Source organism: Heterodontus francisci, chromosome 38 (genome assembly GCF_036365525.1).
Source record: "Heterodontus francisci isolate sHetFra1 chromosome 38, sHetFra1.hap1, whole genome shotgun sequence".
Lineage (NCBI taxonomy): Eukaryota > Metazoa > Chordata > Chondrichthyes > Heterodontiformes > Heterodontidae > Heterodontus > Heterodontus francisci.
The window spans coordinates 30,059,386-30,086,069 of NC_090408.1; the positions used below are offsets into that span (position 1 = coordinate 30,059,386).

The window sequence follows — 26,684 nt, forward strand, 5'->3', positions numbered from 1 at the left end:
TCTCCTCTTTCTTCCTACCAAAATGAATCACTTCACACTTCTCTGCATTAAATTTCATTTGCCACTTTCTGCCCATTCAACCAGCCTGTCTCTGTCCTCTTGAAGTTTATCACTAACCTCCTCATAGTTCACAATACCTACAAGTTTTGTGTCATCTGCAAATTTTGAAATTGTGCTCTGTACACCCAAGTATAGGTCATTAATGTAGATCAAGAAAAGCAATGGTCAAAACACCGATCACAAAGGAATCCCACTGTATACCTTCCTCCAGTCCAAAAAAACAACTGTTCACCACTACTCTTGGTTTCCTATCACTCAGCCAATTTCATATCCTTGCTGCTACTGTCCCTTTTATTCCATGGACTATAACTTTGCTGATAAGCCTATTACGTCACATTTTATCAAATGCCTTTTGGAAGTCTATGTACACCACTTAAACCGCATCACCCCCGTCAACCTTTCTGTTACCTCATTAACACAAGAACACAAGAAATAGGAGCAGGAGTAGACCATATGGCCCAACAAGCCTGCTCTGCCATTCAATATGATCATGGTTGATCTTAGGTTTCAACTCCACTTTCCCACCCGTTTGCCATATCCCTCGATTCCCTGAGAGACCAAGAATCTGTCTATCCTACCTAGCCTTAAGTGTATTCAACGATGGAGCATCCATAAGCCTCTGGGGTAGAGAATTCCAAAGATTTATAACCCTGAGTGAAGTAATTTCTCCTCATCTCAGTCCTGAATGATCAACCCCTCATCCTGAGACTGTGCCCCATGTTTTAGATTCTCCATAACTTGCTTGAGTTTTTTTGAACATGATTTGCCCTTAAGGAGCATTCCTGCTCCTCCTGGCTCCCAAGCAATCGTACCAAAGAATAAAAAAAAATTACTTACCTAAGCCTCTTCTGGCAAATTTGCTGCATCATACCAGTTTTCGCTGGCGATTTCACACCTATTCTCCCCAAATAATCATAAAAATCATGTTATGGCACCGATTAAGTCATTGGGCCACAACTTTCAGATTTAAATTAGGCTCCCAACTGCCTGCCTTCAAAGTTGGTGAAGATAAAATATCACTAGCTGGGAACTAAACGACCTAGGGTGAGAAAAGTGACTTGGATGATTTAAAATCCTCCTACATCTTGTGCTTGCCGGGCAGTGGGTGAAATTCTAGCTTCAAGAAAGTTACTGTCACCTTTCAACAGTCAGTTAGTTTGTATTAAAAATGGGTCTGATTATCTTAGTTTGGTTAAAGCAATTACAGTTCTAGTTTTACTAATCCTAACCTGTATTAGGATTAATGCTTGCTGCAATATGAAAGTGACAGAGTGCATTAGCATAGTGTGAAATCTGTCTGTGGACTTCATGTGATCCTAGTTGGCTTGGCAAAACTTCCATATGGGCAGCGAGAACCGAAGATCTGCGACGACGACTTCTTAGATGTTTTAAATGGTGAATTGTCTGCAAAACACATTAACCCAATTAACCGGTGCACTAATATTTAGATTAAGAGTATAAATTTTAAAACCTCGGGCCAATACAATTTAAAAATAATTAACAGTCTTCCCCAAGGTATGGATGATTGGATCTTCTATCTTTGCAGATTCAAACTTTAACAACTGCTGGCAAACCAGGCTTTGCTCACCAAATATAAATGAGCCACTCACAACATGTAATGCTGTCACCATGAAATCTTATTCGATGTATTGTGTCAGAAAGTCTTTATAGCACAAAGGGATTTATAATGGTACAAGATGACAGGAAATGCATAGAAACACAATATTCTTAATATAGATTGTAGCAGCGTCTCTTACGGGTATCTATTCTGATGCATGGTGCTACAAGAAATCAATAGGATTAATAAAGTTGCAGCTAGCATGCGGCAGACATTAAGTTTGCGAGCATAAAATCTATCACTTTTCTGATCAACTCATGTAACGTCTACCTTTTAAGTGATTAATGCTGATTCGCTCAACTTTCGTGTCTATCAGGAAAAGAGACATTTTAACCATTCAATTGCTTATTTTTTTCTCTTAAAAATATCATTCTGGCAGCTGCAGTTTTCCACACAACAAACCAATGCTGTTGCTTTCTTTTTAACAAACTGGTTTCAGCTGTCATCTGGATTTTTGACCCAACTGGGTATGAATAAAAATTAAATAATTCACAGGAATAAAACACTAAAGTGATCCAACTTATTTCAGAAATACCTCTAATATCCTGCACAGGCCTGACACTCTGTTTGGGACAGCTGAACCTGAGCTCTTCAAGTATCTGGTTTGCATTGTGTAACTGGACCTCATCTTAAAGAAAAGGCTCAAAGACTCCCACATTAGACTAGAGTCACTTTGCGCACATCATACTCGTGGATTAAGATTCCAAGTTATACAGCAGTATCACTATTGGTGTCACCTTGATTGATTAAACCTCCCAGAATACAGATTAGGCCAATAAATTTGCTGAGTCTAAAACAGAACAGGATCAAGAACAGCAAAACTGGCAAAAAGGAAGCTGCAGCACATGGTGACAGGGCATTTCTAATACTTTGAAAACACATCTATTACCTGATTGAAAAAAATTAATTCTTCCAGAATGCTGCCTTCACATTGCAGAATCAGGAACATAATAATTCTCCAAGCTGTTCACTACATCCCCAGCACTGAAAAACAAGCACATCCTTGCTTCCCTCAAGGAGGTCCAATGATTTTAGTTTGAAGACTCTACTACATTCCCCAGCACTATCCCCACTGTGATCCTTTCGCAGATCAAGGGTGTGACAACATGAAACATCACAACTAGAGTCAGGCCCAGTGAGCAATGCCATGGGGAATCAGGAGGGTTGCAAGAAACAATATTTAGCCTGTTGTGCTATTAAAAAATTGGGTTCAAAACAAGTTGCAGCTCAATGTTTAGGTTAGATGTCCATTTTTAAATGACATACTATGATTTCATCTTTTTAGCTACTTTAAAAAAGGCTCCACTTTTTAAAAAATCTCTCTCCTTGTAAAGAGACGTGTAATCTTTTGAAAACACTGAAATATGCCCTTTCAATGTCTGAACAATTTTGGCATGAACAAAGAAAACAGCAGTACATACATACCAGAATATTGCATTTGTAACCATAAATATTTTGTAAAAACCAACACCGACACCTTTTAGGTTGGCACATGGGTGTAAGTTTTGCACGGCCACATGTGCAAATGCCCCACTGGTGGCATGGGACTTCACAAAATTTACCTCATAGTTCTTCAAAAATGTATCAACTTGGAATTACAAATCACTTGTACTTACTTCAAAATTACCTTTGACAAAGCAAAAAGATATATTTCCTTCCTATAATCTATTGATTCAAATGGATGACTCATTTTTCTTCTTACACGTGTAAGAACTGTCAGTACTATGAAGCATCATATTGGCGCAGCATAAAACAAGCAAACTAGATTCGTACTGATTAATTGACATGAATGAAACAAAGCATACTAATTGTTTATGATTTCAATCTAAACTCTCTTTCCATTTTAAAGCTTTAGAAATGATTACCTCCAGAGCATGTTGAATTTTGTCTTTCTGACTTCCACCGTAAGGAAGATTGCTAGTTGAGGTACTAATGGTAGACTCTGTCATTTGTCCCCCAAGAAGACTATCTTCTGGCAATAAGGTTTCAGCCCACAGCCGGCAGACACCATCTTGACACGAAGTCAGTAGTACATTGCACACAGAACTCCTGCAGACAGAATATATTGGAATCTCACACTCCAAATCCAATGCAGAAGGCTCTTCTATTTTACTGCAGTCATTTTCCAGTACACATACACAGTCAGAGAGTTTAAAGCAAGAATAGGCTTTGCAAGACTGAATTATAGTGGATGCAGAATGAAATTTTTGTAAGTATTTTTTGACTTAGCTTCATCTAAGACCAGCTAGATTTATATTATTTGGATTTCTAATGATAAAAGACACCAGAACCTCACGTTTACAAGCAATGTCAAGCTTTTTTCAAAGACTACCATTCAGCTCTTCGGTATTCTCTCTAAACATGTGAAACCATCCACAGAAATGTGAAAAGGTTACACAGGATACAGAAAGATAATGCAAACATTGCACAGCAAGTGCCGTTCCCACTTGAGACCCAATGACACGATGTACAATTTCCTGCTGAAACACTGTAATCTTTTTTCTCTCCAGTATCTTTTACTTTTGTTTTCATATTTAATTGATCATTTAAGGAAATAGAGGGACAAAGTATTTGTGTCAAACTCATTTCTCCCATCCTAAAACAATTAACACTTTCTTGGGGTACAGTTCCAATATGCAGGGCACCTTCCAATAGGTCACTCAAATTGCTATTGTTCACATGTGAGTCTTCACAGTGAGTGCCAGTAGGTTGTTCAACCACAGCAGCCATCATAGCCAAGCACAATCCTATTCTCACCCAATGTCCACACATATGGGCATTTCCATGAAGCATCACTATATGGCAATCAGGACTGGAAACTGTTGCTGATTTTCCCACCAGTAAACCCTGGGAGTTAAGTCCAAATGCAGTGTCCTTAATCATAGTCCTAGTTGAGCTAGCTAATGCAACACAGACAGAGCTTCAAACCTGGAACTGCCTTCCGAACTTCATTTTCAAGATAAGAGACAGCAGTACTGGAAATGGAAGTTTTTCCATCCTTTATCAGCATCAAGTACTGCCATGTCAAGAACACAACAGACCAGAAACCAAGCAAAGGTTCCTGTGCATCTTAATTCGAACTCAGAAAAACACCCCTTTGCACTGTTATGGCATTTTAAATTCCACTGCATCCCTATTGTCTTTCTGGGCAAGACCGAAATGCATTGTAATTTGCTAATTCAACACATCACTCAATACTGTCCCATTAAAAGGGCTAATTTGCACTTTGGCTTCTAAACAAGTTGAGCTATCCAAAATCCAAATAGCAAATAGTAAACTCGAACTGCATTTACTGTGATGAAAGTGAACATGTCTCTAACCTTGGCATATATTTACTAGTCTTCCGCCATGAAAATCCCGTTACTGCACGAGGATGTGCCAAGTACACAAAGGAGAAGTGTACAGAAGTAGAAGCACTCTTCTCCCCAAGAATTTCTGCACCTACAACTGCAGACTTCCAGCCAGTGGTAAGATACCATACTTTCAGAAGGGAGTCATCCTGCACAGAAAAACAAAAAAAAATTGCATCTGGTGATAGAACTAGAAATAGTAAACATTTACAAAAATCAAGTCCTTCATATTGAAGTTACCGTTTCACAAATACAGCTAGTAATCTTATTTTAGCGGCTACATTTTTCAACAATTCACTTCAAATTTTTAAACATGCAGTTGATGCTAAAACATAAAATAAATGCTACTGCTCAATTAGGCAAGAATTTATTTTTCAAAATCTTACTTTTCCTGCTGTTGCAAAGTATTCTCCATCAGGGGACCACTTCATGAGATATATTGGAGTAGCAGTCCTAAATGGACAAAATTGGATATTTTAATGTTGTATATTCAAACAGATCAGGTTTTTAATTGATGGAAAGGTTCGTTTTGACTGGTTATGTAACTTTATCACTAATCCAAAAGTTAATTGTGTCAACAAGAATTGGAAACATATTTTGGAAAATTATTAATTCAATTACAACAAAGATTCTAAAGGTAATAAAGTGCCAGCCTTGACTCAGTGGTAGCACTCTCAGTTCTGAGTCAGACAGTTGTGGATTCAAATGCCATTCTAGAGGCTTGAGCACATAATTCAGCTGACACTTCACTGCTAGGAGTGCTGCACTTTCAGAACTTCTGGCCAGTGATTGGCTCCCCTCCCAGGACATACATTTAGACGGTGAGGCAAGCAGTTCGACAGCGGACATAAATAATGCTAATGAGGCGACAGGCCTCATTTTGGGCCAGCCTTGGCACTTCTTGTTCCAGTGTGTATAGATCCTGGAGGGTGGTGGTAATTGACAAAGTACCTCTTGTAATTAATAAAAAAATCCTTGACCTGGCATACCCCAAGATTTCAGGCGTTTCATAATTGTTATAAAATAAAAAATTTCAGTCAAGAATTCCGAAATATAGCACAGTAGAACTCAGAGAAGGCAGTCTACACACAGAACAAATGTCAGCAGTACAAGAAAACAAACAAAATATGACTGTCAGATAAGGCACCCTTCATACAGAAGTTCTACCCGAAAGCCTTTTAAAATGATGGATATCCTTCCAATTGAACCAGGTGGACAAAGACACCAAAAGAATTAAACTTTAAGGAAATTATGATGTTTTGATGGGTTCTTACTTGCACTGCCAGATACATTTCCAATCATTTAAATCTGGCTGTAATTTACATTCCTCAGCATGACTACTTTCTTCCTCCAGAACGTCACCAGAGGGAAGCGACCATAACTGTAGGTGATCTGTAGCAGTCAATAACTGGTTACCTACAAAAAGGAATAAAATTACAATAAATGCAAGCCTAATTTAGCATTACAGCTGAAGACCACAGATTAGAAACTGCACTCCTGATAGAGGTAAACAGGGTTTCTTTGGAGACAAGATGGTACTCTTGGAAATGGAAGCTCAGATTCAAATGAACTCGGTGTCAAACTCACAATCTGATACCTGAACCAGGCAGGCATGCAACACTCCAGAACACTAATAGAATCTGGATAAGTAAACGAGTCACTGGGCTGGGAATTTTCCCACTTGGTTCTCAGGAACGTGAAAGCTTCTGCCCAACAAGTAGGATGCTCCTACCTTGACAATGAGCAGGTAGCTTACCAGTGCTCTGTGCTAATAAGTAACATAGTTTTAGCTTGTGAAACTCTAGCAGTGGCCTTGGACAATCTTTGGGGGTTCCTGAGACTTGTCTCTGCCAACTTGTATGTAAACTTTTTGGACTTGCGTAATTGGAGTATGCACTCTGTATTGGGCAAACAAAAGTTCTGCAGCTATAGAATTCCAAGTAGCTTGAATTGGAGCAGTTCCAAATGTTAAACTGCAGAGCTTCAAACCCAAAATATATTCTATCACCAAGATACCCTGCTTCCACTGCATCTGCACAATGTCCACTCTAGTATTTCCTTTAAAGCACCAAAAGAATATCTTTCTGAAGTCTTGCATGCTTCTTTAGGTGTTGACAAGGAAAAAATAAAAAACTAATTCAAAAGTTACAAAAAAGTTATTTTCTTTAACCACAGTAGTTTAAGATTCACATTTTAAAAAATAAATCAAAAAACAAATCCAGATGAAGAGTGTGTTTCAACAACAATTTCTATTTACGTAATACTGCCATTTTGAAACTTTAAAAAAGATAAAACAAAATTACATTAAGTAGAGTTACTAGAACAGCATTTCACCATACAAATTCAGTTACCTTGCGGATCCCAAGCCAAGTTGTATGCCATAGACTGGAGAAAAAACTGCCCCGTCTTTTGCCATTGATAGTTTAGGACCTGTAGTTTTGGATAGTATTTTTTTTTGAAAGATAGAATAAATATTTTAAAGCAATTTTATTTCAAAAAGGAAATAAATGAAGCCTATCAAACAACCAATAGTTCAAAGAAAGCAATTTGGGCTTGAATTTCATTTTTAAACTGTTATCACCCAGATATATTGAAAAATTATAGGAATTGGATTTTCACATTGATGCTTTCAAATTTCTATATGCATTAAAAGAGAAAATGGCTTCAAACACAAAATCCAATTGAATTAATATCAACTGAAACTCAACTGCTGAGAGTTGAATCTAATATGATACACTATTCCGTTGCACAAACAATTTGTTTTCGAAAGTTAAGCCAAGCACCAATATAATTCTGCCAAACTGCATACCTCAAGATTAAAGTATTTATTTGAGTTCTGGAAGTCACATTGTTAGTTGTTTTGCCAATGTCCTACAATTTTATGCAAAACAAATAAGTCCATAATGTGACAGCTACTCTAGCAGGAAGCGCAATTATACTGCCAAGTCCAGGTGCCCTGCCATTTGATAATGCATGCATTATTCTCCGTCAATCAATACACAAATTATTTTAAACAACTAGGGTCACGGCATTGTGCTCTCTGCTCTGACACAAGGCTATCTTGATCTTCATTATCCAAAAAGAGGTAACTGTGGCGGCCAGACATTCTGACAACGCGCCTTAAAGTGACTCTCTTTCTGTACTGACACACTGATACTGGAAATTAGATGATTGGGATCATCTTGATGTCTGTACCAGGCAATGGCAAACACTAAGCCAAGGTACACTCTAGCAATTTGACATGGCATGTTCTATATCACATACAAAATGGTTTCAAATCCTTTCATTATGCAGACCTTACAGGCTGAGTCTTGCAACTCGAACTCAAATTCCACTGTGCTGGCTAAGCTTTGCTCCATATTAACTGGTGCTCCAAGCCTTGGAACTCTGCTAACATTAAGCTCAGAAACAAGCCATAAGTCACCAGTAGTGCAGTTTATTCTAGACAGATAGACAATGGAGACTATCATTCACAATGTGACCTCACAGATCAGTCTGAAATTAATTGCAGGCAAAATCATGTTGGAGTTGGGCAAGTTGCATCTGATTTTTGCTGAGAAACAGATATTGAGCATATGTTTAGGATTTGGATTAAAAACAGAAAGTGCTGGAAATACTCAGCAGGTCAGGCAGCATCTGTGGAGAGGGAAGCAGAGTTAACGCTTCAGTTTTTATTAGTATTTCCTGCTGAGTATTTCCAGCACTTTCTGTTTTAATTTCAGATTTCCAGCATCTGCGGTATTTTGCTTTTATTTTAGGATTTGGATATTTCTCTGCACTCTTCATAGCATTAATCTTGCCTATTCAAGGAATACAAATGTAGCTCAACAAACCAAGTCACTGATTTAGGCCTCTTTTAGCTCAATTTTCAGTAGTACAAGTAGATCTTTCACACTGTGTCAGAGGACTTTTTAAAGCAATCCCAACACTTTCTCTGAGCTCCTGTGTGTTCGTAGCAGTGTTGCGGTCACTCTCCAGTGAATATATTAAATCTAGTCTTTGGATTCTCTTATTTCCACACTGCTTCAGTAGTAAGGATTTCTGTTGCAAGTAAAAAGACTTACATTAAGAAAGTGCCTTTCATGACCACTGGACATCTCAAAGTGCTTTACAGGGAATGTAGTACTTTTTTTTTGAAGTGTAATCACACAGTGAACCCTCACAACATTTAAGTATTTAGATGAGCTCTTGAAATGCCAAAGTATACAAGGCTAAGGGCCACGTGCTGGAAAATGGGATTAGAATGCTGTGCCTGATAGCCGGCATAGACACGATGGGCCGAAGGGCCTGTTTCTGTGCTGTATAACTCTATGACTCAGTGGCCACAACCTATAAATACAGCATCACAGAAACGTGCTTACAATGTGAATTTCCATTATAACTGGTAACATTTAACATTAAAAATACCTATGTAAACATACAAAAGTGACCAGAAATAACGACAAGATGAGGTGAAGATTGCAGACTGGAAATGCACACAAAGACAGGGTTTTTATTAGAACTAGTTGATCTTCCATAGGAGAGATAGGGATTAAAGGCCCAGTGTGGTGTTCAAGTGACAATGGCTGAGAAGATAGGGGAAAATTCAGTTTCATTTTAAAGTCATACATTCTTCTTCGGCCTCCTTATCTCGAGAGACAATGGGTAAGCGCCTGAAGGTGGTCAGTGGTTTGTGAAGCAGCGCCTGGAGTGGCTATAAAGGCCAATTCCAGAGTGACAGACTCTTCCACAGGTGCTATAGATAAAATTGGTTGTCGGGGCTGTTACACAGTTGGCTCTCTCCTTGCACTTCTGTCGTGTTTCCTGCCAACTGCTAAGTCTCTTCGACTCGCCACACTTTAGCACCACCTTTATGGCTGCCCGCCAGCTCTGGCGATCACTGGCAACTGACTCCCACGACTTGCGATCAATGCACAGGACTTCGTCACATTTGCAGACGTCTTTAAAACGGCGACATGGACGGCCGGTGGGTCTGATACCAGTGACGAGCTCGCTGTACAATGTGTCCTTGGGGATCCTGCTATCTTCCATGAGGCTCACATGGCCAAGCCATCTCAAGCGCTGCTGGCTCAGTAGGGTGTATATGCTGGGGATGTTGGCCGCCTCGAGGACTCGTGTTGGAGATACGGTCCTGCCACCTGATGCCAAGGATTCTCCAGAGGCAGCAAAGATGGAATGAATTGAGACGTCGCTCTTGGCTGACATACGTTGTCCAGGCCTCGCTGCCGTAGCGTAAGGTACTGAGGACACAGGCTTGATACACTCGGACTTTTGTGTTCCGTGTCAGTGCGCCATTTTCCCACACTCTCTTGGCCAGTCTGGACATAGCAGTGGAATCCTTTCCCATGCGCTTGTTGATTTCTGCATCGAGAGACAGGTTACTGGTGATCGTTGAGCCTAGCTATGTGAACTCTTGTACCACTTCGAGCGTGGTCGCCGATATTGATGGATGGAGCATTTCTGATGTCCTGTCCCATGATGTTTGTTTTCTTGAGGCTGATAGTTAGGCCAAATTGGTTGCAGGCAGCCGCAATCCTGTCGATGAGTCTCTGCAGACACTCTTCAGTGTGAGATGTTAATGCAGCATCGTCAGCAAAGAGGAGTGCCCTGATGAGGACTTTCCGTACTTTGGGCTTCGCTCTTAGACGGGCAAGGTTGAACAACCTGCTACCTGATCTTGTGTGGAGGAAAATTCCTTCTTCTGAAGATTTGAACGAATGTGAGAGCGCAGGGAGAACATCCCAAACAGTGTAGGCGTGAGAACACAGCCCTGTTTCACGCCACTCGGGATCGGAAAGGGGTCTGATGAGGCGCTGCTATGCTGAATTGTGCCTTTCATATTGTCATGGAATGAAGTGATGATACTTAGTAGCTTTGGTGGACATCCGATCTTTTCTAGTAGTCTGAAGAGACCACATCTGCTGACAAGGTCAAAGGCTTTGGCGAAATCAATGAAAGCAACGTAGCGGGGCATCTGTTGTTCACGGCATTTCTCCTGTAGCTGGCGAAGGGAGAACAGCATGTCAATTGTGGATCTCTCTGTTTAGTTTAGTTTTTTTAGTTTAGAGATACAGCACCGAAACAGGCCCTTCGGCCCACCGAGTCTGTGCCGACCATCAACCACCCATTTTTTTAATACTAATCCTACACTAATCCCATATTCCTACCACATCCCCACCTGTCCATAGGGGCAATTTATAATGGCCAATTAACCTATCAACCTGCAAGTCTTTGGCATGTGGGAGGAAACCGGAGCACCCGGAGAAAACCCACGCAGACACAGGGAGAACTTGTAAACTCCACACAGGCAGTACCTAGAATTGAACACGGGTCACTGGAGCTGTGAGGCTGCGGTGCTAGCCACTGCGCCGCCCTCTGCTCGAAAGCCACACTGTGCCTCAGGGTAGACACACTCAGCCAGCTTCTGGAGCCTGTTTAAAGTGACTCGAGCGAAGACTTGCCCCACTATGCTGAGCAGGGAGATTCCATGGTAGTTGTTGTAGTCACCGCAGTCACCCTTGTTCTTATAGAGGGTGATAATATTGGCATTGCGCATGTCCTGTGGTACTGCTCGCTCATCCCAGCACAGGCAAAGCAGTTCATACAGTGATGAAAGTATAGCAGGTTTGGCACTCTTGATTATTTCAAGGGTAATGCTGTCCTTCTCAGGGGCTTTTCCGCTGGCTAGAGAATCAATGGCATCACTGAGTTCCGATTTTGTTGGCTGAATGTCCAGCTCATCCATGACTGGCAGAGACTGGGATGCATTGAGGGCAGTCTCAGTGACAACATTTTCCCTGGAGTACAGTTCTAGGTAATGCTCCACCCAGCGTTCCATTTGCTTGCGTTGGTCAGTGATTGTGTCCCCTGATTTAGATTTGAGGGGGTGGGGGGCGATCTTCTTGATGGTTGGCCCAAACGCTCTCTTAATGCCATCATACATTCCTCTGATATTTCCGGTGTCAGAGGCCAGCTGAATACAACTGCATAGGTGTTGCCGGTAGTCATTTGCGAAGCGCCTGGCTGTTCTTTGTGCAGCGCTTCCGGCTGCTTTAAGTGCTACGGATGTTAACTCGCTGGGGGCTTTCTTGTAGTTCAGCAGTGCAATGCACTTAGCGGCTATGACAGGTTCCAGCTCTTCAAAATGAGATTGAAACCAGTCTGCATTCTGCTTCACACGTTTGCCATAGGTGGTCATTGCTGAGTCATAGATGGCATCTCTGATGTGGGCCCACTTGGTCTCTGCATCCCCTGTAGGAGTGTTTTGAAGGGCTTTTTCAAGTGAATTTAGAAACATGTAACAGCTGTGGATGAGAAATTCTGCTAGTGTTGATGCGCGGGCAGCCCTTCTGCTTGGGGTGATGCAGCTTCTTTGGTTTGAGTCTAACCTTGCTGCACACCAGGGAGTGGTCGGTGTCGCAGTCCACACTGTGGAAGCTGCGTGTGATTTGAACGCTGTTTAAAGAGGCTCGCCTTGTGACGATGAGGTCCAGCTGGTGCCAACGACGTGATCTTGGGTGCCTCCAAGAAACCTGGTGACAGGGTTTAGTGTGAAAGAACGAATTGGTGATGCAGAGGTTATGATAGGTACACAACTCAAGCAGTCTCTGTCCATTCTCATTCATCCGTCCAATGCCACAGCGCCCAAGGCAGGAAGGCCATGAGTCATGGTTGGCCCCAACCCTGGCATTAAAGTCCCCCAGCAGGAACAGGTGTTCGGTATTGGGGATGCTACTAATGATATTATGGAGTTCCTTAATTTTATCCTTAGTTTTAGATCATATTTTGACAAAGCTTCAGGGAATTTTGGAAGCAGAGAAGTAGAATCCGTTACACCATATATCTTTCTCTGCCATACTAGCTCAGGAGCTGGGAGACACAAAACCGAGGCACTAAAACATCACTAACAAGAGAGTGTAATTAGAGTGTGACAGTTTTAAATAGGCAGTATGCATTATAAATGTAAACACAGGAATTTATAACAGAAAAAGTTGACACAGGAAGTACACTCAGATACAAGAGTTTTAATGGTCCAGATTTTGTGTGTTAATTATAAGCAAGGCTATCAGTGCACACTGTTATTACAAGATAAATCGGACAGAGACTTCTGACATGGACATGCACATTTAAACGTGCAAATCTGGAAGCTGCTGTCAGAGATACCCCTCTCGTCCACAGGGTGTGCTGTTGCAGTTCTCATCAACAGACTCGGCAATGAAATGACTACAACAGGGTGAACTTGCTGAACTTTCCCACTAGCTCCGCATGAAAAGTGGCTGAAAAACTATTAGGATTGGCGCATTCAGGAGTGAGTTTTAAATGGCATGTGATAATTATTTTTTTCATTTGTTCTGGGGATGAGAGTGTTGCTGGCAAGACCAGCATTTGTTACCCATCCCCAATTGCCCTTGAGCAGGTGCTGGTGAGCCACCTACAACTGAACGGCTTGCTAGGCCATTTCAGAGGGCAGTTAAGAGTCAATTACATTGCTGTGGGTCTGGGATCAAATGTAGGCCAGACTGGGTAAGGACTGCAGATTTCCTCCCCTGAAAGACATGAGGTGAACCAGATGGGCTTTTACAACAATCCAGTAATTTCATGACTATTAATGAGACTAGGATTCTTTTCTAGATTTATTAATTGAATTTAAATTCTTCCAGCTGCCATGCTACAATTTGAACTCATGTCCCCAGTGCATTAGTCTGGACCCCTGGACTACTAGCCTAGTAACATTACTACTATGCTACCGTTCCCTTCTGAATGACCTCTTTCCCCGGAAAAATTAATTTTACAAGTGTGGACTTTCATTTTCAAAGAAAATTAGTATTGGAGACTTTCTTAAAAAATTTAAATAACCTCTTTTTTCCATCTTGTGTATCTCTCTTCCTTAATCCCATCTGTATTTCCCAATCTTTATGGAGGTTTTTGTACATAATTTAAAATCTAATTTATACTTTCTGCTTTATACTTCCCGGTCTGGAATCTGCACATCTCAAAGAGGGTTCTTCAATATGATTGGTTGAAGACCCACTCTGTTTCTTGCCCTGCTCACAGCTGTCACCGATACCATATAGAGGGAGCACGCTGAAAAAGATGCCAGATTAGAGGAAATCTATGCTGAGAAGCCCACAAAAACTCTGTAGGAAGCTGCAATGGAGGTGAATAGCAAGTGCCATTCCTTTGCCACTGACATCAAAATCCAGGGCAATATATTTTATAAATGGGATCAGAAGTATTTTTGGACTGGCTAAATAATTTTGACAAATTCTTTTTCTCCATCTTAGTAAAGTTAGATGTAGGAGCTTAAAAAGTGGCGTGTGGCTATTCTTCAAAAAAGCAACATAAGTATCAGGGATGAGGAGATTCTGTTCAACCATCCCTTCAATACATTAATTCTCATACTGCAGTTTGAATGCAGTACAATTGGGGCAGTTTCCAGAAAATTTTGAAAATAATGATTTCAGGAATCTGCTTAGTCAGGAAAATAGGTCTTATTTGAAATTGATCAGTAACTATCAAGATACAGCAGTAAAGAATGTTGCTGTAATTCTACCTTTATACTGAATTCATTAGTGGTACTTGTGAAACTGTGAATTATACGAACACAGAATACCATTGATGCTAACTGCCATATCATATTAAAAGAGAACAACCTATACTAGCTTGAACAGAAAGCAGAATGGCACAAGAAACTGGCACAGCTACTAACTGGAGACAACAGCTTAGCAGATCATCTTTCTCCCATTCTTGAGGGAGACTAAAATGTGGAAATAGCAGCTAAATGCTTTTCTATCGAGTTCGGTTCCGTTGGATTTGAAACAATGATTGACTTTTCTCAGTGTGAGCCACAAAGATCCAGAACTCCCCGTTTCATGTTTGACCATTATTAGTGCACTGGCACAAGTATAAAACTCTACTGGCTGTTCCTTTATAATACTATACCAGCTTGTTAGCTAGAGGTTACTTGATTTGGAACAAGGGTGAAATATTTCACTGTGGGATTTTTTTTTTTAAAAAGCTTACTCCAGGCCCTCTTTAAAACTGAAGCAATATCTGCACAACTGCAAATTTTGATTCAGAGGAGAATTTTAGCTGAACTGAGCTCAGTAAGTCTCTTTCTCCAAGGTTTCTTGGAAGGTTCCTCTGCAGAGAATTGGTATGAGGAAGAGGTTTGTGTGGTCTTGGCATACTTCTCATTTATCCATGATGAAACTACAATTCTCCATTCTAGATCTGTTTTTGTTAAAGCAGCAAAGGCTTGGTCGTCTATCTTTTTTGGACAACATCAGAATTCAAAGGATAAAAAGACCTTCCAGTGACTTTATCAATATTTTTTTTTAAAAATTGGAGTAATACAAGTGGTCTAGATCAAAAAATATTATTAAAACTAAAAGTGGAACAGCTTATTTTCTGTAAGGTTTACACTGAAAAAATTATTTCCTCTATTTTCCAATCTTGCCACATATGTGAAGAAAATATATAGTTTAAGATATTATATAATATAATTTACAATGGCATAATTTACAGAAATTTAACTGATAACAGGCTCATCTTTAATGAAAATTAACAAAGGATTGCATTGCAATTTATTTTTAAAGGAACAGCTGGAGTAAGTGGGGAATACTTACAAGTTTCCTTTTGTAATGACTTACAGGTACTGGCTCAAAAATGCAAACAGTGTTCCCATAAGAAGCAGCAATCTAAAAATGACACAATTAAAGCTGTTTATTCACTGATCTCACATGGTCCTATAGTCATGTGTATATAATGGAAGTCACACCAATTTCCAGCACTACAATTTCATTTCAGTAGGCATCATGTTATGAAATATCACTGCAGTTTAACTTGTGATATGGTAACACATTCCTTATATCTATCTAAAATTAAACTTTCTATTTGATTCACTTTACCAAACAGTAACTATTTCATTAAGAGAAAACAAAATCAACACTAGCTAAACTGTGTAGGTTCTTTGATCATACTGTTGCATATCTAATCAGGAGTTAACAGCTGCTGGAAGGCATTTCCTGGAGACGAAAGGCTGGATTTTTGTAGCCCCGCTGCCGGGTGCGACAACAGGTGCGGAACACGATGGCAGTCTCCCACGGGACCCACGCTGCCACGATTATGCGGCGGGCAGCCTCTTTACATATAGACGGCAGACGCCCCACCCAATCACGTGGCGGGGGCGGACTTGGCAACACTGTTCACAGCGTCACCTGTTGAAGGGGCCATTTTTAAAAGGTTGCCAGCCCCGCAAACAGCACACCATAACACAGAGTTCACACCTTCATCCCCATACCCAGAGTGCAGTGTTCACCCCTTCCCGCCCCACATACCCAACAGAATGCAGAGTTCATCCCTTGCCCACCTCGGTGGCGCCAGGTTTCTCTATATGGGAAAGTAAAGATGCATGAATGCTGCACTTCGTGCTGAAGATCGGGAACTGAAGGTAAGAGCGCTACGGCTTACATTTTAATTCATGCAAAGATATAATTTTTAAATATGCCAACTCGGGTCCCGTTGCAGAGCGGCAGAGGGGCCGCCACGGAGCTACCCCTCTGCTGGGAAGATCGAGCCCAGCAATCCTGGTGTCTGGTTCCGTGGTGGCTGCTATCGCTCCAATTGTCCGCCCCCATCCCCAACCCCCAGAACCAGACATCGGGCTGAGTATGGGAGCACATGCTCATATATCCAGGGGTTTGTATTTATCTTGATTGGGCTGCAATGAGGCAAGGTTTAACATCGCAATTTCAATTCAAGGAAATACTATTCAATGCAAAACGGTGTACATCCACACTGTGGTCAGCAGGATTATGGCAATGTACTCCTACATTTTATGGTAAATTGTACTGCTCACAATGCTGCTTATAAGGAGCACCTCATACCTGTCGTCGACATGGACAAGGCTCAAGCACATAAATCAATTGTATAACTTGTGGATAAGCCCCAGCAGCGGGTGGGGGAGAAATCTCTTTATATTAAAGACAAGTCCGAGATGACAGGACTTGTGAGGGAAGCTCTGACCCAAGTCAACTCACCAGGACAGAACTGGTAATTGAATATTTGAGCCAAGCAGATGTGCTATACTCCAGACAACTACACGTGAGCAACTAGCCATCTTGGATTACTTGAGGCTAGGATTCTTCATTCTAGTTAACCCAAGAGGCCAAAGTCTTAATTGGTCGAATTAGTCCTAAATGTTCAAACTGAAGGAAGTTTACCAGTTATCTGCTCGGGTAAGCTGCAGTTTTATCTGATTAAACGTCACCATTACCCCAGCAGATTCGTGGCTGCCCCCCAGCCTTTATTCAGCACAACCACAGTTATGGTCTCTGGACCTAAAGGATGTGGCCCTAAGGTTTATTTGGAATCCTTAGATAGAATAGTGTTAAATATTTCATATTTCTCAGATAAAGCACAGTCATAAAATATCCGTAAATGAACAAAGTTTAAACATATTATATGCACTGTATTTAGCACAGTTAGAACATTTCTTGATATAAGGTAGAGCAGAGTACTCAAGTCCAAAAATATCATACCCTGCCTTGCTGAAGGGAGCATTCCACACAGCCAACTTGGATGTTTCCATGTTTAGCACCTGGGATGATCTGAACACATTCAAAGTCACTTCCAAGAATCACTATGTCACATCCTGACGCATATGCCTGGCAAAGTAGAAATCATAAGTAACAATTAACTAACCTCACAAATGTTTTCTAGCTAAATTAAAGCTTCACGAGATCATGGGAGAAGCTACAAGTAAATGAAGAGAATTAATTTAATGGGAAACAGGATTGCCATGAATGATAACTGAAGTTAAATCACAATGACTTCCATGATGGCAAATCTTATTCAGTATTTACAAAATTATCAAAAAATGAATACATTAGACACATTTCTGAAGGCATTGTTATTGGTATATTCAAAACACACACCACACCTCCCACATACACACATCCCACACCACACACCCCCTCCCCCACCACGCACACACCACTCCCCCATGGTGTTGCGTGCAGATAAAAATAAATCGTATCTCTCTCTACAACTTTTCTCTCAATGTCTACCAATTCTTTTTGTCCTTCAGTTTGTCTCATGTTTTCTTTTTATCCTTGCTCTGTCTTTCACACAATTCCTCTTGTTCATCTCTCTGCTATACTATTTTGCTGACACTGCCTTTCTCTTTCTGTAACTCTACCCTTTCATCCGCCTAATCTCTATTGTGTTTCCCACTGCATCGGTATGCATCCAACACATTAGTTTTCAGATTTACTTACTTAGTTTGTACCTTTTATGTTTTTGAAACAGCAGGAGCAATACTCAGCAAATCAGCTGATCTACCTGTTCAAAAGTTGAGCAAGGCTATCCATTAGTTTAAAATGCACACTTGTAATCTACAGCAACCTGCTATGCTGGGGAGACAAGTCTGGAACCAGAAAGGGTGCTATTTTAGCAGGCCTGGAGTCATTGACAGTGCACCCCAGAGTATCAGTAAAGAGTCTCTTTGATAGCGGAAATGAGATGATTGGGAGCACCTGGGTACTTGTCCGTGGAAATGGCCAACATTATTGTGGAGTGAGAAATAACTCACCAATTCATATATAAAAGATACTTTTTAAGTACAAATATTCACAGTAGAAGAAATGCAATAAGCATCTTTCATCAATAAAGAGCTGTTACTAGATTTGCCCATTACACAGTTACCAGCTGTTGGCAAAATATCTATTCCTCTTATTAATTTACAGTTCAATTTCACACAATAATTAATACTGACATATAAATGATAATGTTATACACAGCTCCAGCAATTTAATACAGCATCCCAAGACACACAGAGCACTATATCAAAACACATACGAACACTGCTCCTTATCCAGATCTTTCACTATGCCAATTTTAATCAAAGATTCAATAGGCACGATGCTGTAGGACTCCAGGCAGCAGACCATGATTACTAGTTGATACCACTTAGGGTTTTCTTCCGATCAAGAACTGCAAAGTTAAATTATTTATTTTGTAGTAAATAAGCTGTAAACCTTTGTAAAAGTTAACCAAGGAAAGACTGCTTATGGCCCTTCAGCAGAAGTCTACAACGTTAATTCTGTCAGCTTATGCAGTACGAGTTATTCAGGAATGATGTCAACAATACAAGGAGCTGGAAAATCGCCAATATAACTGATGTGTTTGGAAAATATATCTGCATTTAATACAATCTAACTTCAATTCAAAGCAATTGGGGTACAAACACACACTTTATTTCACATTAAAAAAAGCAATATGCTTTAGTATGCAATAGACAATACCCTCAAAAATATTAGTATGATTTACAGAATCACTGTATGGAGCACTGCTGACTTTATCATCAGTACTTCCTACATGCAAGGCTAACAGTGCTGCAGGCAGTCATACGGACATTTAACATCACGAGCTATATTCAATATAGTACATAAACAACATAATTAAATTCAGCACTACACTAAGTTGCATTATCCATTGAGTCAATTCCTGGAACACTCCAACACAGAGCACTTGAAATTTCTTTGAAATTATTATGCAAAATAGATAACTGGTAGTCGGAGGGGATGGCAAGAACAACCTGCACATTTTGATGCAAACAGCACTCACTGCTGGCCATTTGGTGTGTCTTTGGTGTTTAACCAGAGTAAAAAGCAGAACAGAAGTGATTTCTGCCTTTTAAAAATGCACACAATTAGAGAGGTAAGGCAGAATGATAAATGTTAGCAGTAAACCTCTCCAAAATGTTGAATGAAATATTTCAAAAATCATGATCAATTGAACGGTGACTATGTTGACAACTCTTGTATGTGTCTCTTTTTATTAACAGCATTTAGTTATTGACTGTAGTATATAGGGAACATGTTACCCCTGGATGAAGAACAGTAACACCATTAATGCTCTACCTCATTTCCACACTACTTTCAGTTCAGTTCTCTTGCATCAAGATCAAATTCCATTTGGTATTAATAACACAACAGGTTAAAGAACTACAATTCAGGGTCAGGAGAGATCTGTGTCTCTTCTTCAGGATTTCTATACCTCAAGCACTTTTCCAACGATCTTCAACAAATATGTGCTCCAATGGAAATCAAATGTGATTAGCAACCCATGAGTTGAATGTTGCAACTGGGGAAAGTTTACAAGCTTTAGAGTTATGGTGGATGGATATCATCACAACCCATCAATCTCAGTTATTTGGACAGAACTTTGTGCTTCACTGGGAGTATAAAATGGGCAGTAATGGACTGTCCAACTGTAACAATCCCACCCAATTTCACTTTCCCTTGTGGCCAATCCACTACCGTCTACCCCTGCCGAAATTGAACGTTCCACTCATTAACTTCTCCAACAAGTTTAATACACAATTTTCGACCCATAAATCAATTCTGATTCTATCACACTGCAACGTTTTGATTGCAGCTCGTCATTCAGAAGGGAAGTTAATCTAGTTGATAGTAAAGAAAGTAAGATCAGAGGAGGAACCACAACAACTCACCAAAGTTCCACGACAGAACCGCCCAAACCCATGACCTCTACCATCCAGAAGGACAGAGGTAGCAGGTGCATGGGAAAGCTTCACCTCCTAGCTCCCCTCCAAGTCATATATTACCCTCGCTTGGACATATATCATTATTGTTGCATGACCACTGGCAGCTGAAGGCGGCTGCTCGCCAGTACATTCTCAAGGGCAACTAAGGATGGGAAATAAATTGTGGCATTGCCAATGATGCTTATATCCCAAGAATGAATTCTTAAAGAAGGGTTAGCTGAAGTTTACAGAGAGCAGAGCACAAGAGGCCAGTTACGGCAGCACTGGAATTGTTGATAGTCGGGTGAACGTTTCAGCAGCAGATGAGCTGAGATAAGAATGGAGGTGGGTTATGTTACAAAGGTATAAGTCTTTTATAATGGAAAGGAAGATGGGATTGGAAAGGAAGATGGGATTGGAAAGGAAGATGGGATTGGAAAGGAAGATGGGATTGGAAAGGAAGATGGGATTGGAAAGGAAGATGGGATTGGAAAGGAAGATGGGATTGGAAAGGAAGATGGGATTGGAAAGGAAGATGGGATTGGAAAGGAAGATGGGATTGGAAAGGAAGATGGGATTGGAAAGGAAGATGGGATTGGAAAGGAAGATGGGATTGGAAAGGAAGATGGGATTGGAAAGGAAGATGGGATTGGAAAGGAAGATGGGATTGGAAAGGAAGATGGGATTGGAAACTCAGCTCAAATTGGACGCTGAGGTTGCAGATGGTTTGATTCAGCATGAGACAGTATCCTGGGTTTTGGCAGAAGCTGAAGACGATGGCATTGGCAATCACAATGTTCAGAGGAAACAGTGGCTCATCCAAGATTAGATGTCAGACACGCAGGCTTACAAGTGGCACTGGAGGAATTGAGGGAACTAGTGGAACAGTTGAACTAGGTTTTGTTAGTTGCATAGAGTCTACAGCACAGAAACAAGCCATTCGGTCCAACAGGTGTATGCCAGCATTTATGCTCTATATGTCCCACCCATCTTTATCTAACCCAGCATATCCTTCGATCCCTTTCTCCCTCATGTGCCATCTAGCTTCCCCTTAAATGCATCCATGTTATTTGCCTCACCTACTCCTTGTGGTAGCGCATTCCACATTCTTACCAATCTTTGGTCAAAACATTTTCTCCTGAATTTCCTATCGAATTTATTATTGACTATCTTGTATATAAAACCTCTAGTTTGGACTCCCAACAAGTGGAAACATTTTTTCTATGCCTACCCTATCAAACCCTTTCATTACTTTAAGGACTTCTATCAAATCAACCCTCAGCCTTCTCTTTTCTAGAGAAAAGAGCCCCAACCTGTTCAGCCTTTCTTGGTAAGTATATATTCTCAGTTCTGGTATCATCTTTGTGAATCTTTTTGCACTTTCACCAATATTTCCATATTCTTTTTATAATATGAAGACTAGAACTCTGCACAGTACTCCAAGTGCGGTCTAAACAAGATTCTATTCAAGTTTAATATAACTTCTTTGCTTTTCAATTCTCTTTCTCCAGCAATGAGCCCCAGTGCTTAGCTTGCTTTTTTAAATAGCCTTATTTATTGTGCACCTCATTTGCCCTAATACAATGGAATGCTTGCTAGGCCACTTAAAAAGGCAATTAAGAGTCAACTACATTGACATGGGACTGGAGTGAATATAGGCCACATTTCATCAGGACAACAGGTTTCCTTTATTAAAATGACATTAGTGAATGAGTTGGGTTTTATGACAATCTGACAGCTTCATGATCATTTTTACTGATATCAGCCTTTTTATTGCCAACGTTTTAAAAGCTGAATTCAAATTTTCAAGCTCGTGATGGGATATAGATCCACGTTCTCTGGATTATTCATCCAGGCTTCTAGATTACTAGTTAAGTTAAAAAAAAAATCTTTGAGTAACTGTGCAACTTTTTTTTTTAAACGGAAGTATATTTTAAAAACATATACTTTTGTTAAAACAAAATGTTGCAGTTTCTCAAAATAACAGCATTTGCACAGAATGGCTCGTACTTAACTGAACTCATGAGAAACCCCACCAAAATAGAGCTTAGATTTCCAGGAATCGTGGACAAGATTCCTTATCAAGCACCATCAGATGCAAGCTTGTCCATCCGGAGTTAAATTATGCTGGATACAAATGGGGTTCCAGACTGAGCTTAGATCCCTTTGAAGAAGCTGTCAGCTTGTTAAGAAAGAAGATTGAGGTCATGCTAGTTCTGAACAAATCATTTTTGTCATCACCTTTAGGGAATGAGACATACAGTTGAAGGCACTGGATACTGCAAAGGCTATGGTCCCTGACAACATTCCAGCAACAGCAATGTGGAAAACTGCCCAGGTATGTCCTGTGCACAAAAAGCAGGATAAATCCAACCCGGCCAATTACCGCTCTATCAATCTACTCTCGATCATCAGCAAAGTGATGGACGATGTTGTCCACAGCGCTATCAAGAGGCATTTGCTCAGCAATAACCTGCTCACTGATGCTCAGTTTAGGTTCCGCCAGGGTCACTCAGCTCCTGAACTCATTACAGCCTTGTTCCAAACATGGACTGAACTGGACCAGCCACATAAATGCGGCTGCAAGAGGTCAGAGGCTGGGAATTTTGCAGCGAGTAACTCTCCTCCTGTCTCCCCCGGTGCCTGCCCACCATTTAGAAGGCACAAGTCAGGAGCGTGATAGAATACTCTCCACTTGCCTGGATGGGTGCAGCTCCAACAACACTCAAGAAGCTCAACACTATCCAGGACAAAGCAGCCCACTTGATTGGCAACCCAGCCACCACCTTCAACATTCACTCCCTCCACCACTGGCGCACAGTGGCAGCAGTGTGTACCATCTATAACAGAGTTATCCAAACCTTTTCGCGTGGTGGGCCAGATTATAATTTTTATCTTACATGGGGGGCTGGTGAGACAATTTAGGAAAGATAAGGCATTAAAATTTATCTTACTATCAAATCAACAAACGTGCATTTTTGCAAAAAAGCTTTAAATGAGAAGACTAATTTATTAACTTACTTTCTGGTCATTATATTAGACATTAATTTAGTCAGATACCTGGCATTTCTTTTGCTTGCACAAGTAGTTACTGTTTGCCCGTACACTCTTGTAGCAATGCGGAATATTCTGGATAGATGTCATTCTGTCCCCGCTGACTCACTCACTCTCTCTGACCCCCTTCCCTTTCACCCCTCGCTCTCTGCCCCCTTCCCTTTCCCCCCTCTCGCTCTCTGCCCCCTTCCCTTTCCCCCCTCTCGCTCTCTGCCCCCCCCTTCTCCCCCCTCTCGCTCTCTGACCCCCCTTCTCCCCCCCTCTCGCTCTCTGGCCCCCCCTTCTCCCCCCCTCTCGCTCTCTGCCCCCCCTTCTCCCCCCCCTCTCGCTCTCTGCCCCCCCTTCTCCCCCCCCTCTCGCTCTCTGCCCCCCCTTCTCCCCCCCCTCTCGCTCTCTGCCCCCCCCTTCTCCCCCCCTCTCGCTCTCTGCCCCCCCTTCTCCCCCCCTTTCCCTCTGCCCCCCCTTCTCCCCCCCCCTTCCCCCCCTTCCCCCCCTCTCGCTCTCTGCCCCCCCTTCTCCCCCCCTCTCGCTCTCTGCCCCCCCTTCTCCCCCCCTTTCCCCCTCTCGCTCTCTGCCCCCCCACTTTCCCCCTCTCGTTCTCTGCCCCCCCCCCCCCCCCTTTCTCCCTCTCTGACAGTTGTAGAGAGCGGGAACGCTCAGCAGATGGATCAGTTTTTTTTTTAAATCTCAAGTCAATTCCACAGCTGACAGATCCTGACATCGGGAATAGCAGTTTCTGAACTTCAGACAGATTCGGGGTCTGTCTGACGTTCAGAAGCTGCTGTTCCCGATGTCAGGACCTGTCAATTGTGAAACTGATTTGCGATCTTTCTTAAAAGCCGGTCTGACAACGTGGAATTTCTCATCTCCAGTCACGTGCCCCTGATGAGGATGAGGAACAGCCCCGGGTACAATTTACAACCGGATGCTGGACAGCCCTGATCTACAAGATGCACTGCAGCAACTCACCAAGGCTCCTTCGACAGCACCTTCCAAATCCATAAACTCTACCACCGAAAAGGACAAGGGCAGCAGATGAATGGCACACCACCACCTGCAAGTTCCCCTCCAAGTCACACACCATCTTGACTTGGAACTATATCGCCGTTCCTTCACTGTTGCTGGGTCAAAATCCTTCCTAACAGCACTGTTGGTATACCTACACCAGAAAAACTGCAGTGGTTCAAGAAGGCAGCTCACCACCACCTTCTCAAGGGCAATTAGGGATGGGCAATAAATGCTTGCCTAGCCAGGGACGCCCACACCCCCCAAATGAATTTAAAAAGTTACATCAAGTGTATAGCACAGAAACAAGTCAATCGTCCCAAATGGTTTATCCCAGCATTTATGCTCCACACAAGCTTCCTCCCACCAATCTTCATCTAACTCCATCAACATATTCTTCGACTTCTTTCTCCCTCCCAAAAGCTTGCTGTTTGTCTGCACTATGTTGCTGAGTGGTAGCTCGCAGATGACAAAGAGGAGGGACCAAGAATAGATCCCTGAGGGACTCCCAATGCAATTATTTATAGGTGGGTAGAGAAGCCATGCGTGGATACCCTTACTACAATTGGATAGATACGAGTGGAACCAAACAAATGGGCGATGCAGCTGAACAAATAGTTCACTGGTTCATTCCTCAGGGCAATGCCTTGACCAGAGTCAAGCTGCCTGGTTCAAATTTCAAACAAAGCTTGGCAGTTAACTGTCAGTCACCATAAACTGGTGCATTCTCCATGGCAATGCCTCTACCAGAGTCCACTTACCAACCAATCAGCACTCTCTTCTCATACAGTTTAAATTTGTTGCTTCCCTTACATTAGTATTCTTGTCCTGATGAGTGCAAGACGAAAAGCTTCGACAAAATGTCTTTATTTTCAAAAATACTCAAGTCTCTACGTTGGTAACGCTCACATGTTGTTAGAGGTGTGGGTGGAGAAGTCAGGGAGAGGGGTTTAAGAAGATGGTTCATAGTGGAGAAAAGACACCAGTAGCTATGGCTGCTCTCCAGATTAATCTTAGAGTAATGGCAGTTTTGGCAGAGGAGATTGAGGGCCAGTGGAGCTTGAAGAGAGGGAATTTAGAACAATACTCATCATTTTATTTGCTCCTGGTAGTGTTTAAAATAACATGTACTGTATTACTGAATGTTTTACAGTATGTTGGGTTATCAGTGCAAACTATTGAAGACTAGTGATATGCTTAGGTTTTATTATTTGCATAACTGGGTAATCAAGATTTCAAACTCAATGTTTCAGTGTCGGAGAGTACACAAAATGCTGCACATAGCATTATGCATTAAAGGCCATAATGTTAAGGAAGTCACAAGATCTTCAAATAATCTGCAATAATGTGTGGTTAAGCCACAATGTATGCATTAGCCACATGGCTAATGGCTTAATCACAATAGTTGAAATTGAATTCAAAATCCTCTGTGTAACTACTGCAAACACTCAGGTAAGTTGAGACTAAAATTGTAAGAATTTTATGAATAGATATCCAAGCATATCAGAGTTCAAAAATACAAAAAAATTAAATGTAGTAAATCACAAACTGATACTGATAACGTGAAAAGGAAAATATGAGTTTTCTCCTCAAATTAAAGTTTAATTTCTATGTCTAATTGTTTTCCACAAATTTTAGTTTTTCATTGTTATATTCAAAATAATCTTCAGCTCCTTCCATTTCAATAAATATAATAAACTGAATTAAATGGGTACCACAATAACTGAAAGGACAGCCGTTGGCTTGTCGCAAAGAGTGAAAATAAAATTCAAAAAGCTTGTAAATCACCCTGTTACTCCAATCAGTACTGTTTCCATTGATTCCACCCTGCTGCTTAGAGCCATCTGTCAATTAACCCAATGTGCACCAATAAAAATGTCAAGCAATCATATGCTCAAAACAACAGTGAAAGAGAATTTTAAAAAATTAGCTGTCAATAGCTATCTTACCACTACATGGAAAGCATTTTATAGGTGGTCTTTGATAAGAATATGTCCTACAGATTTCATTTTTAAAAATTTACATTTCAAAAAAGTGGGTATTTTTA

At 41.2% G+C, this 26,684-nt stretch overlaps 1 protein-coding gene across 1 annotated transcript in view; it reads right to left on the reverse strand.

The window, feature by feature from the left end:
* Positions 1-26,684, reverse strand: part of dmxl2 (Dmx-like 2) — a 152,559-nt gene that overhangs the window by 109,935 nt on the left and 15,940 nt on the right. Inside the window, exons 2-9 of the mRNA XM_068017998.1 lie at positions 17,571-17,696; positions 15,657-15,728; positions 7,380-7,458; positions 6,303-6,444; positions 5,415-5,481; positions 4,999-5,177; positions 3,544-3,727; positions 1,290-1,464 (exon numbers count right to left, since the gene is read on the reverse strand). Coding sequence (XP_067874099.1) covers positions 1,290-1,464; positions 3,544-3,727; positions 4,999-5,177; positions 5,415-5,481; positions 6,303-6,444; positions 7,380-7,458; positions 15,657-15,728; positions 17,571-17,696 — 1,024 coding nt within the window. The remainder of the gene's footprint in view (positions 1-1,289; positions 1,465-3,543; positions 3,728-4,998; positions 5,178-5,414; positions 5,482-6,302; positions 6,445-7,379; positions 7,459-15,656; positions 15,729-17,570; positions 17,697-26,684) is intronic.